The sequence below is a fragment of the Nannospalax galili genome, unplaced genomic scaffold (assembly GCF_000622305.1).
Source record: "Nannospalax galili isolate Female #2095 unplaced genomic scaffold, S.galili_v1.0 scaffold290, whole genome shotgun sequence".
In the NCBI taxonomy this organism is placed as follows: domain Eukaryota; kingdom Metazoa; phylum Chordata; class Mammalia; order Rodentia; family Spalacidae; genus Nannospalax; species Nannospalax galili.
Window position 1 is genome coordinate 785,334 of NW_008331486.1, and position 13,396 is coordinate 798,729.

The 13,396-nt window shown below is 38.0% G+C and overlaps 1 protein-coding gene across 1 annotated transcript in view; it reads right to left on the bottom strand.

Annotated features, from left to right (window-relative positions):
• Rc3h2 (ring finger and CCCH-type domains 2) overlaps positions 1–13,396 on the bottom strand; it is a gene marked incomplete in the record, with an annotated part of 69,609 nt that overhangs the window by 50,275 nt on the left and 5,938 nt on the right. The window contains 3 exon segments of the mRNA XM_017796127.2: positions 2,746–2,979; positions 5,379–5,496; positions 9,362–9,659. Coding sequence (XP_017651616.1) covers positions 2,746–2,979; positions 5,379–5,496; positions 9,362–9,592 — 583 coding nt within the window.

The following is a 13,396-nucleotide window of genomic DNA, read 5'->3' on the forward strand; positions in this document are numbered from 1 at the left end:
CTCACAAAGATCCACCTGCTTCTGCCTCCCTCACAAAGATCCACCTGCTTCTGCCTCCCTCACAAAGATCCACCTGCTTCTGCCTCCCTCACAAAGATCCACCTGCTTCTGCCTCCCAAGTGCTAGGATTAAAGGAGTGCACCATTATGCCCAGCTCTATCCTTTTTTAAAAAAATTAATTTTTCATCAAATTTTTTGATTTTCATAAAATATAGTTTGATGGTATTGATTCCCTCCCTTATCTGTACCTCCCCCAGTATTTCTTTTTTAAAATGAACTCCATCTTTTGTCAATTTATCTATTTTGTTCATTTTTCCAACTGGCTTAATGCTGTTATGTTTTTGAAGCATCTTATAATTAGTTACATTAGCCTCTTTATCCAATACAATTTGCACCTATTTTCCCCAGTTTATCATCTTTTTTACTTATGATTTTTTAATGATCAAAATTAAACACAGAATTGTATAGTCGGGTATCATTCTTCCCGTTCTTAGTTCTGAATTTTGAGTCATGACTAAAAATCTTCCCAAGTACTATTACAAAAAAAAAAAAAAAAAGCTATTTTATTTGTTTAGCTTGCTTTTTATAGCTTTTCTTTCTTTTTCAAATTTATGTTTTTCTTTTATTTAATGTGTACGGGTGTATTGCTTGTATGTAGGCAGGTGCGCCCATTTCATGCAATGACCGTGGAAGTCAGAAGAGGGCATCAGATCCCCTGGAACTGGAGTTACAGATAGCTGTTAGGCAACATGTGGGTGCTGGGAATCGAACCTAGGTCCTCTACAATTGCCATCAGTGCTCTTAACCGCTGAGCCATCTCTCCAGCCCCTTAACTTGCTTGTTAAATCCTAAGTATTTGAAATTTAAGTATTAGTAAGATATTAAAAAAGCATCTAGCTTTTTGTCTACATGTCAGTCCAATTATCCCAATGCCACTCATTACAAATGTTTCCTTAGCTGGAAGTGGGGTGCATGTCTTTAATCCAAGCACTTGGGAAGCGGAGGCAGGTAGATCTCTGTGAGAGCAAGGCCAGCCTAGTTTACATAGTAAGTTCCAGGCCAGCTGGGGCTACAGGGAAACCCTGTCTCAAACACACAGTAGCGGCAACAACAACAACAAAATGTTTCCTAGGAGCTGGAGAGATGGCTCACTGGTTAAGAACACTTGCTGCTCTTCCACAGAACCTGGGTTGGTTCCCAGCAATCATATCAGGCAGACTGCCTCTAACTCTAGTTCCTGGGAATCCAACACCCTTTTCAGGGTTCTGTGGGCACCCAAACACATGTGGCATATACTCACACACATATACACATACATTTAAATCATAATAAAAAAATATCTTTAAAAACTGTTCCCAGCTGGGCAGGTGGCACATACCTTTAATCCCAACAATTGGGAGGAAGAGGCAGGCGGATCTCTGTGAGTTCGAGGCCAGCCTGGTCTCCATAGTGAATCCAGGCCAGCTGTGGCTACAGGGAGACCCTGTCTCAAAAAGCCAAAAAAAAAAAAAAAAAAAAAAAGTTCCCTGAGTGTGGTAGTGCATGCTTGTAATTTCAACTGAGGCAGAAGGACTACACAGTTCAAAGCCAGCCTGTATTACATAAAGAGTTCTAGGCCAACCTGAGCTCTTCAGAAGAGACCATATTTCAAATACTTCAACCAACCAAACAAAAAATGTTTTCTCCACAAAAATAAACAAAATTCTATCCACTGTGCTAAATCAAAAAGGTAACAATAAATCTTGATGAACAGAGAAGTACCTTATAAGACTGTATACAGAATGTTTTAAACAGAGCATATAGAGCACTTATAAAGAAATTATCCCTTGCTGACTTTTAAAGTCCTATGTTTCCCAAGTGTCATAAGATATTCAGTTTCCTGAGTGGCTAGGCACATGGGGGTATACATACATACATGCAGGTAAAACATTCATACACATGAAAAATAAAAAATAAGGTATAGTATGACTGAGGAAGAAATCCAGTGTTGACCCCTGGTTTCTACATGCATGTGTACCTATGTGCACCTACTCACCCAAGTCTTTTTGGTTTTGGTGTGTTTTTTTTTTTTTGGTATTTTTGAGACAGGGTCTCCCTGTAGTCCCAGCTGTCCTGGAACTCACTATGTAGACCAGGCTGGCCTCGAACTCACAGAGATCCACCTGCCTCTGCCTCCCAAGTGCTGGGACTACAGGCATGCGCTACCACGCCCGGCACCACCCAAGTCTTTTTAATAAACTAGCACTCTCCTTTGAGAATTCCACTCTTATGCCTTATTCATTCCCCGAAGTGCCTTTCCTTTCATTTTTAAAACTTCAACTTTTCAGAAAAAAAAAGTTAGCCAGGTGTGCACACCAGGAGGATCTCTGTGATAGCAAGACAAGCCTGGTCTACATAGTGAATTTCAGGGAAGTTGGAGCTATAGGGAGACCGTCTCAAAAAGCAAAAAAAAAAAAAAAAAAAGTTTATTTATACCCCCTCCCCCCAAGTTTACCTTTCCTTGACTTGTGCCACCTTAGACCTCTTCATAAATCAGTTTTATAATTTGTAAATTATACATATACCACCTATCTCACTGATGGCTGAGAATTAAGCAAGAAACTGTCTAAAATACCCAAGGCACTATTTACAGATTAAGATCTACACTATATTATGCCAAGGGATTTGGGATTTTACTTAGCCTAGAAATTGGCATCCTCAAGGCCTGTTAACCAATAAAAACACTAAGATGGTGATCTATTTTACCTGGCCCTAGAAATTGGCATCCTCGAGCCCTGACAGCAGCCCATAGATTGGCAGACAATTGCTGAGGGTTCTGGTGCTGTAATATCAATTCTGTTACAGTTCTTTCTCCAAGTGAACGGGCTGCTCGCATGGCTCTGACACGACCTTCTTCCTCCACCAGTTGGCAGTTTACAAGGGTCACTAGTTTCCTTTGCATTGGTCGGCTCAGTGCACTCTGGTTCAAACTAGCTACACCTTTAAGAAAAAGGAGACAAAGGAAACCAAATGTTTTTCAATAAAGATAATTTTCATCATCTGTATTTACTTATTAAAGAACAAGTTTGAATGAGTCCCTTGTAAGATACTTCTGTTTTTCTAGCAATGAGTGTTTGATCTCTGCTTGTTATCATTCTGTAGTAATAAGAAGCCTAATTCTTCATTACATCAGATTTAATTTTTATCTTGTTCTACAGGCTGGATGGGTCCAAGGACAGTACTATGGATTTAGTGTGCGCTCCATCTTTACTAAAGTAACTAGAAGTAAATTTAAAGATGAATGAATATAAATTAAAACCTAAAAAGGTAACAATTAATAATGGCTCTTTTAAATAAAAATTACACACAAGAAATTTAGAACACCGCCTAATTGTACCTTTTATATACTATTCCTTTGAACCTACTCAGAAATTGCTCAGAAATTCTCCCCTCTCCTACGTCCGTCATCAAGTTTCCTCCTTCTGTTTGATCATTTCCCACTTAAATATAAGAACAAGTATGGCATCATTTCAGCCATCGTACAAACAGGTCAACAGATTTTCAATTGATCCTTCTTCCTCTATAGTGCCTCATTCCTTTACATCTGGTGTAGCAAATCCTTTACTATCTCCTGTCCTTCCTGCCTCAATGCATAGGCTAGTCGTGCCTCAAACATGCTACATGGTTCAGGCTACCCTCAAACCTCTTACTTTCCTGCTTTAGCTCCTGGGGGCTGGGACCTAGAATGCTGGGCTCACAGGTATCTTGTACACCTTCTCTATTTACTATTTCCAGCATCATGTTTTACAATCTCTAAAACTTAGTTCACTTTAAAGTTTTGATTCTCTTACTCCAAACTGCTCTTGTCAAGACAATTATCTGTACTGTGCTAAGTCCATAATTAATTCTCAACCCTTACTGTATTTGACTTTCCAGTAACATTTAAGACAAATGATTTCACTCTTTTAAAGCACTTAATTTTGGTTTCCAGAATATTCCATTCTCTTAGTTTAATTCCTTCCTTATTCTATTCTTCTAATATCCTTTGATACCAGTTTTCTTTTTTCCCTGATTACCAATTTACAGGGACTCAGGACTATTCTCTTACTTAAATTCACTACTTAGATGATCTTCTCCGTCTCACTGCTTTATATAACACTTCTATTACAGTAATTCCAAAATTACAGATCACACAACTCATGCTTAACTCAAAAGTCATGTATATACTGGCTACTCACTAACATCTAAGTAAATCATAGACGCTTCAAACATATGTAACCAAAACAGAACTTGAGCTTCTTATCAAAATCTGATCTACCACAACTATTCTCTAAGTAGTAACAAAGCCTTTTTCAGGTACTCCAAGGACAGAAAAAAAAACAACTCAAGGGTGATACTTGCCTCTGTTCTGCCTCTTAAACTCCAAACTCAGGAAATACTCCCAGGAAACACTCTTGCCTTCCTTACCTTGAAAAATATATCCAGACTGCCACTGTGTACCAAACTCCACTTTCACTAACTTTGTCTCAAGTGCCTGTTAACTGTTCACCCTGCTCCTACTCTTCTTTCTATAGCGTTCTCGGGAGAGGAAAGTGATCCTTTTAGCATTAGTCAAATGATGTCACTGCCTTGTTCAAAACCATTTCCAACTTTACTGAGAGCAAAAGTTCAAGTCACTAAATGCCCTATAAGTCTATCTATCACTTTGCATCACCATTTCATCTCATTTTTTTCTCACAATATTGTCCTCTTCACCTACATTACTCTAAGCACTCTCTCCTCTTTCTTGCCAACAGGCTTACCACGGGGACAACACACTGGATAGCTCTTCTCTCTACACAGAACACTTTTTCCCCAGAACCTACATGGTTGACTCTAACTCATTTCAATTCCAAGGCCTACACTGGATACTTCTAAAACCTGAAATTTGCTCTTATCCTCTAGAGACATTTTTCTCCTTTAACTGTATATTTTCTTTTTACATCAGTTATCACTTATATTACCTATCATACTAATTGTTAATTATAATTTTTTCTTTTACTAAAACATAAGTACATGTATAAGGATGTATGAAGGGTAGGTTGCTTTCTTGTTTGGTTACTGAAGTATCTCAAGCATCTTGAGTCCATGCTCTATTAGCAGACACAAGTTAAGTATTTTATTGAGTCATTCAACAACTATTACACTTGTGATGAGTTGCTACTCACTGGGTAAGCAGTGATTATCAAACTGCAATTTTGCTTCTGTTAAAGCACTTAAAATAATTCATTACACTGTATGAATACCCATTCCCTCAATAGACTGGGCTCCAAGAAAGGCAGTGACTCTAGCCACTGTACTTGCCAACATTTAACATTTAACCAAGTCTTACTCATAAAAAAGGCTTTTTATGAACTTACCTTTACCTCCACTTAGTGGTTTTAAGTAGAGTGCTAAATCCTCAACGCATTTCTTTGCGACCTCATAGTGTTTATTCTCACCTAGATTACTTAACTTTATTGATTGATGATCTGGTACCTAAAAAATAAATATTAAAAAAATAGCAGAAATGCATTCATTCAACTTTTTATGTATTTGATAACAATCTTGATGAGTATAAAATTATAATATAGAGATAGTATATCAAGGCCATTTAAGCAAAATTAAAATGAAGCAGAAAGTTGATTATATTATATCAATATTAACCTCTTAAGAGTTGATAACTGTGACATAATTATGAAAGATGCTAATGAAGATGAGGGGACATTGTTGAAAGTTAGAGATCTTCTGGATACTACCTTTTTAAAGCTTCTTTATAAGACAAAGTATTTCAAAACAAAAATTAAAAATTAGGGATTCTACTCCCCATGGCACTTATGCCTTGCTACATCAGTGACCTATTAAATTTATAATTTATGATCTATACCCCCTGCTAGAATATAACTGATATACCTCAGTGACATGAGCTCCCAACTAGCACATGGAAGGCCCTGGGTTTAATCCCCAGCACCACAATAGATAGATAGGATAAAAATATGGGTAAAATCTGGAGTTTTGCTTTTTTTATTATTATTTTTTTTATTTTATGTGTACGTGCATATTGCCTGCATGTAAGTGCATTTGTGTCGTGCAATGCCCGCAGAGGTCAGAAGAGGCTGTCTAATCCCCTGGGACTGGAGTTACCAATAGTTGTTAGCTGCCATGTAGGTGCTGGGATTTGAACCTGGGTCTTCTGCAAGAACAATCAGTTTTCTTAACCGCTGAGCAATCTCTCCAGCCCCAAGTTCTGCTACTTCTATGAGTGATCTTGAGAAGATTATTTAATTGGTCCATATCAAGTCCTACATTTCAAAAATGAAGATGAATATACATGCTTCACAATATTATTATGAAAGTTAATTTGAATCTAACAAATATACTGATATTTACAGAGTGCTTATATCATGTGCCTACACTAGGGATCAATCAGTAAGCAAAAGAGAAAATGTCTTGGCCCATGGAGTTTAAATTCTATGGAGGTAAGAGGTAGTCAATAAATAAATAAACATACTAGGTCAGAAGGTGATCAATAAAAAACACACACAGCAGCCAGGCGTGGTGGTGCATGCCTTTAATTCCAGCACTTCACCTTTAATCCCAGCACTTCGGGAGGCAGGCAGATCTCTGAAAGTTCAAGGCCAGCTGGGGCTACTTGGGAGACCCTGTCTCAAAAAGACCAAAAAAAATACCCAACTATACAGCAAATATAAGAGGAGTAAGAAATGGAGAGGGGCTGGAGAGGTGGCACAGTGGTTAAGAACACTTGCTGCTCTCCCAGAGGACCTCAGCTTGGTTTCCAATACCATACGTTGCATGGTCTGTAACTCTAGCTCCAAGGTACACTGATGGCCCTTTTCTAACCTCTGCAAGAACCTGCATCCATGTGGCCTTAACTCACATAGACACATAAAAATAATAAAAATCTTTGGGGACACACACACACACACACACACACACACACGCGCGCACACACAATAAAGATAAAATTAAGCCAGATGTGGTGACACACACCTTTAATGCCAGCACTCAGGAGGCAGAGGCAGGTGGATCTCTGTGAGACTAAGACTAGCCTGATCTACACAGCGAGTTCCAGGCTAGCTGGAATTACAGGGCTACAGGGAGAACCTGTTTCAAAAAGACCAAATAAATAAACAGAAAAGAAGGGAGGGAGAGAGGGAGGGAAAGAAAATTAAAAACAAAGAAGAAAGGAAAGGGAGACAGGTTGCTATTTACTTCGGTGGTCAGGATACACTTCCTTAAGAATTGCAACCTTTGTAAAAACTTGAAAGGAGAGAGAGAGGAATCATTCTAGGCAAAAGTAAATATACTGTTTCAAAAGCCCTAAGTATCAATACACACAGTATATTTAAAACTAAATAATAAAAACAAAGATAGTGAAGAGATGATGCTGAAGAGACATTTGTCACAATGCACACATCTGTAGGCTATTATCAAGACAACATGTTTATTCAGAAGGAACATTAATACTACCTGACCTGTAGCATATAAATAGTAGCTAATATTACTGCCAAAAGTCCATATATTATATTACATCTTAAAATGCCATTGTTTGCAGGAGACAGCATTATTTTATGATACATTAATAAATAGGAAGCTGGGTATGGTGGTGCACGCCTTTAATCCCAGCACTCGGGAGGCAGAGGCAGAAGCAGGCGGACCTCTATGAGTTCAAGGCCAGCCTGGTCTACACAGTAAGTTCCAGGACAGCTGGGGCTACAAGGAGACCCTGTCTCAAAAAGACCGAAAAAAAAAAAAAAAAAAGAAAGAAATAGGCTGGGGTGGGAGAGGTGGCCCAGCAGTTAAGAGCACATACTGCTTTTGCAGAGGACCCAGGCTCGGTTCCTAACACCCATGCTGAGCAGCTTACAACCACCTGGAACTCCAGCAACAGGGGATCTGATGCTTCTGCTGGCCTCCACAGGCACTGCACTCACATGCACAAACCCACACTCAAGACATACATCTAAGGAAAAAAATAAAATCCTTAAAAAAAAAAAAAGAAAAGAAAAATATGCTGCCAATTAAACTACTAATTATGGACAGATTTTTATTTTAGATTGTCTAATTTGATTATAAACAATGGAATGAGATTTTAAGCTTTAAAAGCACAACTTCAACTATCAGGATACCAAGGAAATAGATAAGTGAACTACTGAATTTTTTAGTAAGTCAGAAAATTTTCTTATAAATCAGTAAACTTCTTGTTTTATTTATAGTTTAGGGGCTTTTTTGTAGCTGTTTCTTTCACTTTGCTTTTGAGAGCATTTTCCTATGTAGGCCAGGCTGGAACTGAACTTGAGATCCTCCTGCCTTAGCCTGGAGTGCTTGCTTTCCAGTCTTACATCACCAGGCCCAGTGACTACCTTCCTGCTTTAACATGTAATGTTTCATATATGGAATTTCATCCTCTTCCTCATCTGTAAAGTGGGCATAATAAGAGCCTAAAGAGCTAAGGTAAGAATTAGAAACAACACTGTTTATTTTCATGTATGTAACAGAAGACCCTCATCAAATCAATTTTATTGTAAATCTAGGGTCTTACTATGAGTCAGTGAAATTACATAACATGAACTATTCACTGAATAGCACATGTGCATAAGATACTATGCAGAATTTGTTACTGATAGTCTAGCAGAATTATTTTTTCATTTGTATTATCCTATCATTATATTATCCTAGGCCAACTAAAGTTAAAAACAACAATTATCAATGAGTCTACATTTAGGGCTTTAGTTTTCAACCAAACCTTTGAGTATATTTTTTATATAACCACTTACTTACATATTGGTTAAAATATAAAAAAAGTGTTTATATTAAACACTATATAAAAAGTATAAAAAGTGTTTCTCCATCATCAAAGCAATTAATATATATAAATTCTGACCTCAGTGTTGTGGAAACACAAATATGTAACTGCTAGGCATTAATTGTTTTCCTTAAAAATTTAGAGCATCATGGGACTAGAGAGAGGGCTCAGCAAAGAGCACTGGCTGCTCTTGTTGAAGACCTGGGTTCAATTCCCAGCACCTACAAGGCAGCTACCAACCGTCCGTAACTCCAGTACCAGGGGATCCGACACCCTCTTCTGACCTCTGTGGGCACTGCATGACAGAAGTGCACTTACACACATGCAGGCAATACACCATACACATAAAATAAAAAATACTATCTTTAAAAAAGAATTTGTAGCATCATTTTAGAAAAATCTCTTTTAGGAACATATCATGAAAAGCAGGTACACTGATACTTATTTTTTAGGTGTCAACTATCATTAAACATATTCTGTACTCCTGGAACTCCATGAACTAAGTCTGATAACCATACTAAATTAGTGAACACTTACCTGGGCTCCAACTAACTGGAGAAGTGCGAAGTTGACAGGGAGCACATCAATGTCTGTGTTAATGGCAGTCTGGTCAAAAGGACACGCTTTTCGGTGAAGTTTATTCAAGCAGGTCTTGCAAACTGTGTGTGAACAACCTAAACTGATGGGTTTGTGCACATTCTCATCAAATTCATTATAGCAGATTGGACAGGACAGAAATTCTGTCCATTGAGCTGCCTGCACAGGCATTGTGGAAGCTGGATGCTCAGGTTAGCAGTCTAGCAGATCATTATTTTGCTGTGTAGTGTTTTGTAAGCTGCAAATGAACGAAAGTAAGAATTAACTATATATTAATCCGTTAACTGTTAGAATCAATCACCGTAACTCCCGAATCAGAAACACTTCTGAATGTAGGATTAGATGTCTTTAACAAATCTATTTGTTGGATTAAATCATGCATGTTTTTCCAGAAACAATTTATTAATAGTGTTTCTTTCAACTAAACTCTGTTGGTTACTATGTAATAGTAATCACAACTTTTATGTATTTAATGACCAAAAAAAATCTTTTTACATTCTATTTTTATTACATTTTATTTTTAAATACTTTTATTTATTATTTTCACTTTATGTATATGAGTGTATTGCCTGCATGTATGTGAGTGCACCCGTGTCATACAATGCCTTGGAAGTGAGAAGAGAGCTTCAGAATCCTCTGGAACTGGAGTTAAGGACGGTTTGTAGCCACCATGTGGGTGCTGGGAATCAAACCCGGGTCTTCTGCAAGAGCAGTCAGTGCTCTTAACTGCTGAGCCATCTCTTTTGAGTTTATGAGTATGTATGTGGACCTATGTGGGCCATGGCACACCAGTTGGTTCTCTCTCTCCACCATGTGAGAACTGAGGATCAAACTCAGATTGTCAGACTTGGCAGCAAGCACCTGTAGTATCTTGCTGGTCCTCCACAGTCTATTTTTAAGAACACAAATTATCTAGCTTGCTAAAGTTTGAAGTGTTTCCCTTAGATAACCACTACCTCAAAATATATTGATATGGATTAATAGCTAATAAGCTTTGGAAACACTGACCAAAGAATATTGCAGCTGCTGGGGATACAGCTCAATGGATTCAGTATTTGCTTAGCAGGCTGAAGGCCCTGAGTTCAATTCCTCGTACCACCACTACCACAACAACCAGCAGATACACTTTAGACTTAAGTATAAAAATGACAGTCTTGGCATCTAAAAGAGGAAATCTTTGGTATAGTTAGGATGTGACTCAGAGGCCAACTGAGGTACTAAAAATCTACACAGGAGACTGTGATGACAGAGATGTTTGTCTATAAATGAAAGAATAATGCTGAGTAAAAGTATGATACTGAAGCAAAACAGAGAAATACTGACCTAGGGTCGACGAGATGCCTCAGCAGGTAACAGTGTTTGCTGCCAAGCCTTACAACCTGAGTTTGAGCACCAGGAATCACATAGTAGAAGAGAAGCAATTCCAACAGGCTGTCCTGACCTCCACATGTGCACCATGCTACTTGTGACTCACCCCCACACACAAATATTAAAAAATTGTCTAAAACTTGTCATAGTTCACTATAATACTTTTGACAAAAGCATCTAACAATCTCCCAAACTCAACAATACAATAAAGTTGGCCTAGAAAAAGAAAACATTATTTTCTTCTACTAATTCTAAGCAAAAGAAAAGAGTAAAATATGAAATTTCTATCTTTACACCGATAATAGTTTGGAAAAAGTTGTATGTATATGACTTTAAACTGAAAAGGCATAGAAAAGTAAATGTGCAAGAATCATCTTTTTTTGTTATTTATTTAGTTGCTGTTGTTGACAGGGTTTCACACTGAGCTCATGCCAGCCAGCCTGAAACTCACTAGTTAGCCCAGGCTGGTCTCAATCCTGTAGCAATCCTCTGGTCTTAATTTCCTAATTACTGATATTACAGGTGCAAGCCACCATGTTCAACTTTAATTTTCTTATTCCTAACATTAAAATCTTTGTTCCGGGGCTGGATAGATGGCTCAGCAGTTAAGAGCACTGACTGCTCTTGCAGACTTGGGTTCGATTCCCAGCACCCACATAGCAGCTACGAACCGTCCTTAACTCCAGTTCCAGAGGAATCCAAAGCCCTCTTCTGACCTCCGTGGCATTGCACAACACGATATGGGTGCACTCACATACACGCAGGCAATATACTCATACACATAAAATAAAAGTAATAAAAAAAAAAATCTTTGTTCCAGACATTAGTAGTGCTTGCCTAGCAAAAAGTCCTGGGTTTAATTCCTAGCCTTGTAAAACAAACAAATGAACAAAGGATGTGCTGCATAATTTTTAGTAAGGTTAAAGATTCAGAATCCAAGTTATACTTCTTAACTTAAAAAAAATCTTCCTGGGGATGAAGAGATAGATGGCTCAGAGGTTAAGAACACTGAATGTTCTTGCAGAAGACCTAGGTTCAAATCCCAGCACCCACATGGCAGCTAACAACTGTCCGTAACTCCAGTTCCAGGGGATCCAACAGCCTCTTCTGTCCTCCGGCTGGTCACGGGTGCACATACCTACATGCAGGTGACACCCCCAAACACATTAAAAAAAAAAAAAAAAAAGTAAATAATTAAAAAAAAAAAACCTTCCTTAGCTGGGCGTGGTGGCACATGCCTTTAGTCCTAGCACTTGGGAGGCAGAAGGAGGTGGATCTCTCTGAGCTCAAGGCCAGCCTGGTCTACAAAGTGAGCACCAGATGGGGCTACAGGGAGACCCTGTCTCAAAAAGATAAAAAAAACAAAAACAAAAAAAGTCCTCATTTTCTACTTAAAAACTTAATTCCTGCCGGGTGTGGTGCCATACACCTTTCATCCCAGCACTTGGGAGACAGAGGCAGGTGGATCTTTGTGAGTTCGAGGCCAGCTTGGTCTACATAGTAAGCTCCAGGACAGCTGGGGTTACAAGGAGACCCTGTCTCAAAAAGACAAAAAAATTCTGACAAAGCCTGTGTATTGAACAAGAAATCTAGGTATTTAAGGTAATTAAAAAGTCACTATTTTATTTCATGTTTGCCAAGTCAAATACATAGGACATAAAGAAATTAGATGTTTTGGGGACTGAAGAGATGGCTCAGTGGTTGGGAGCACTAGCTGCTCATGCAGAGGACCCAGGTTCAGTTTCCAGCACCCACACAGTGGCTAACTACCATCCTTAACTCCAGTTCCAGGCAATCCAACACCCTGTTCCAACCTCCGCAGGCACTGAAGGACATGGTGCACTTACACACATACAGGCAATATATGCATACACATAAAATAAAAATAACAAAATTTGAAAAAAAAAGAGAAACAAAATGTTTTGAAATGTAGTCAGCATCAGAAGAGAAAAGCATGTAACTGAAAGTCTCCTGCGTCCCAAAAAACAAATGAAAAGTTCTAGGAGCCCTTATTATGCTTTAATGTCCACAAGAACAAGTACTAAGAAAATCACTTGATAAGCCTAAGTTATAGATTTTACTATATAAAAAGCACCCTATACAATATACAAAACTTGATGAAACAACTCCAGTTGTTAACATGCAGTTAATTACATATTTTATCAATATCTTTACTTTTTAAACTCAAATTTCTCAAGTCACAACTTATTTTTATACTTTACCTTCAAATTACGACATGGATTAGAGCCAACAATCTAAAAGCCAGGTAGTTTGCTTCTAAATTTAGAGATCAGCACTAAGCAAGTGAGAAAATCCTCCCTAAAACTATTTAACATATTTACTGTTCTGTCAGAATTATAAATACAAAACAAATTTTATTTTAAATCTACTATTGGAGCTCTTAGCTATAAACTTGATGTTTTTCCTAATGGGTATTTGTGTGAAAATATTATTTCTGTTGGGTTAGGGTATCATAGGTTGCTGGGCAATAGCAAACAAAGAGCTGACACTCTTTCCTTAGTTTTAAAGACAATTCGGTGTTTCAAACATCAGTATCATACTCCAAAAAGCAGTTTTATAACAACAGCAGTGCTTTCAATACAATTA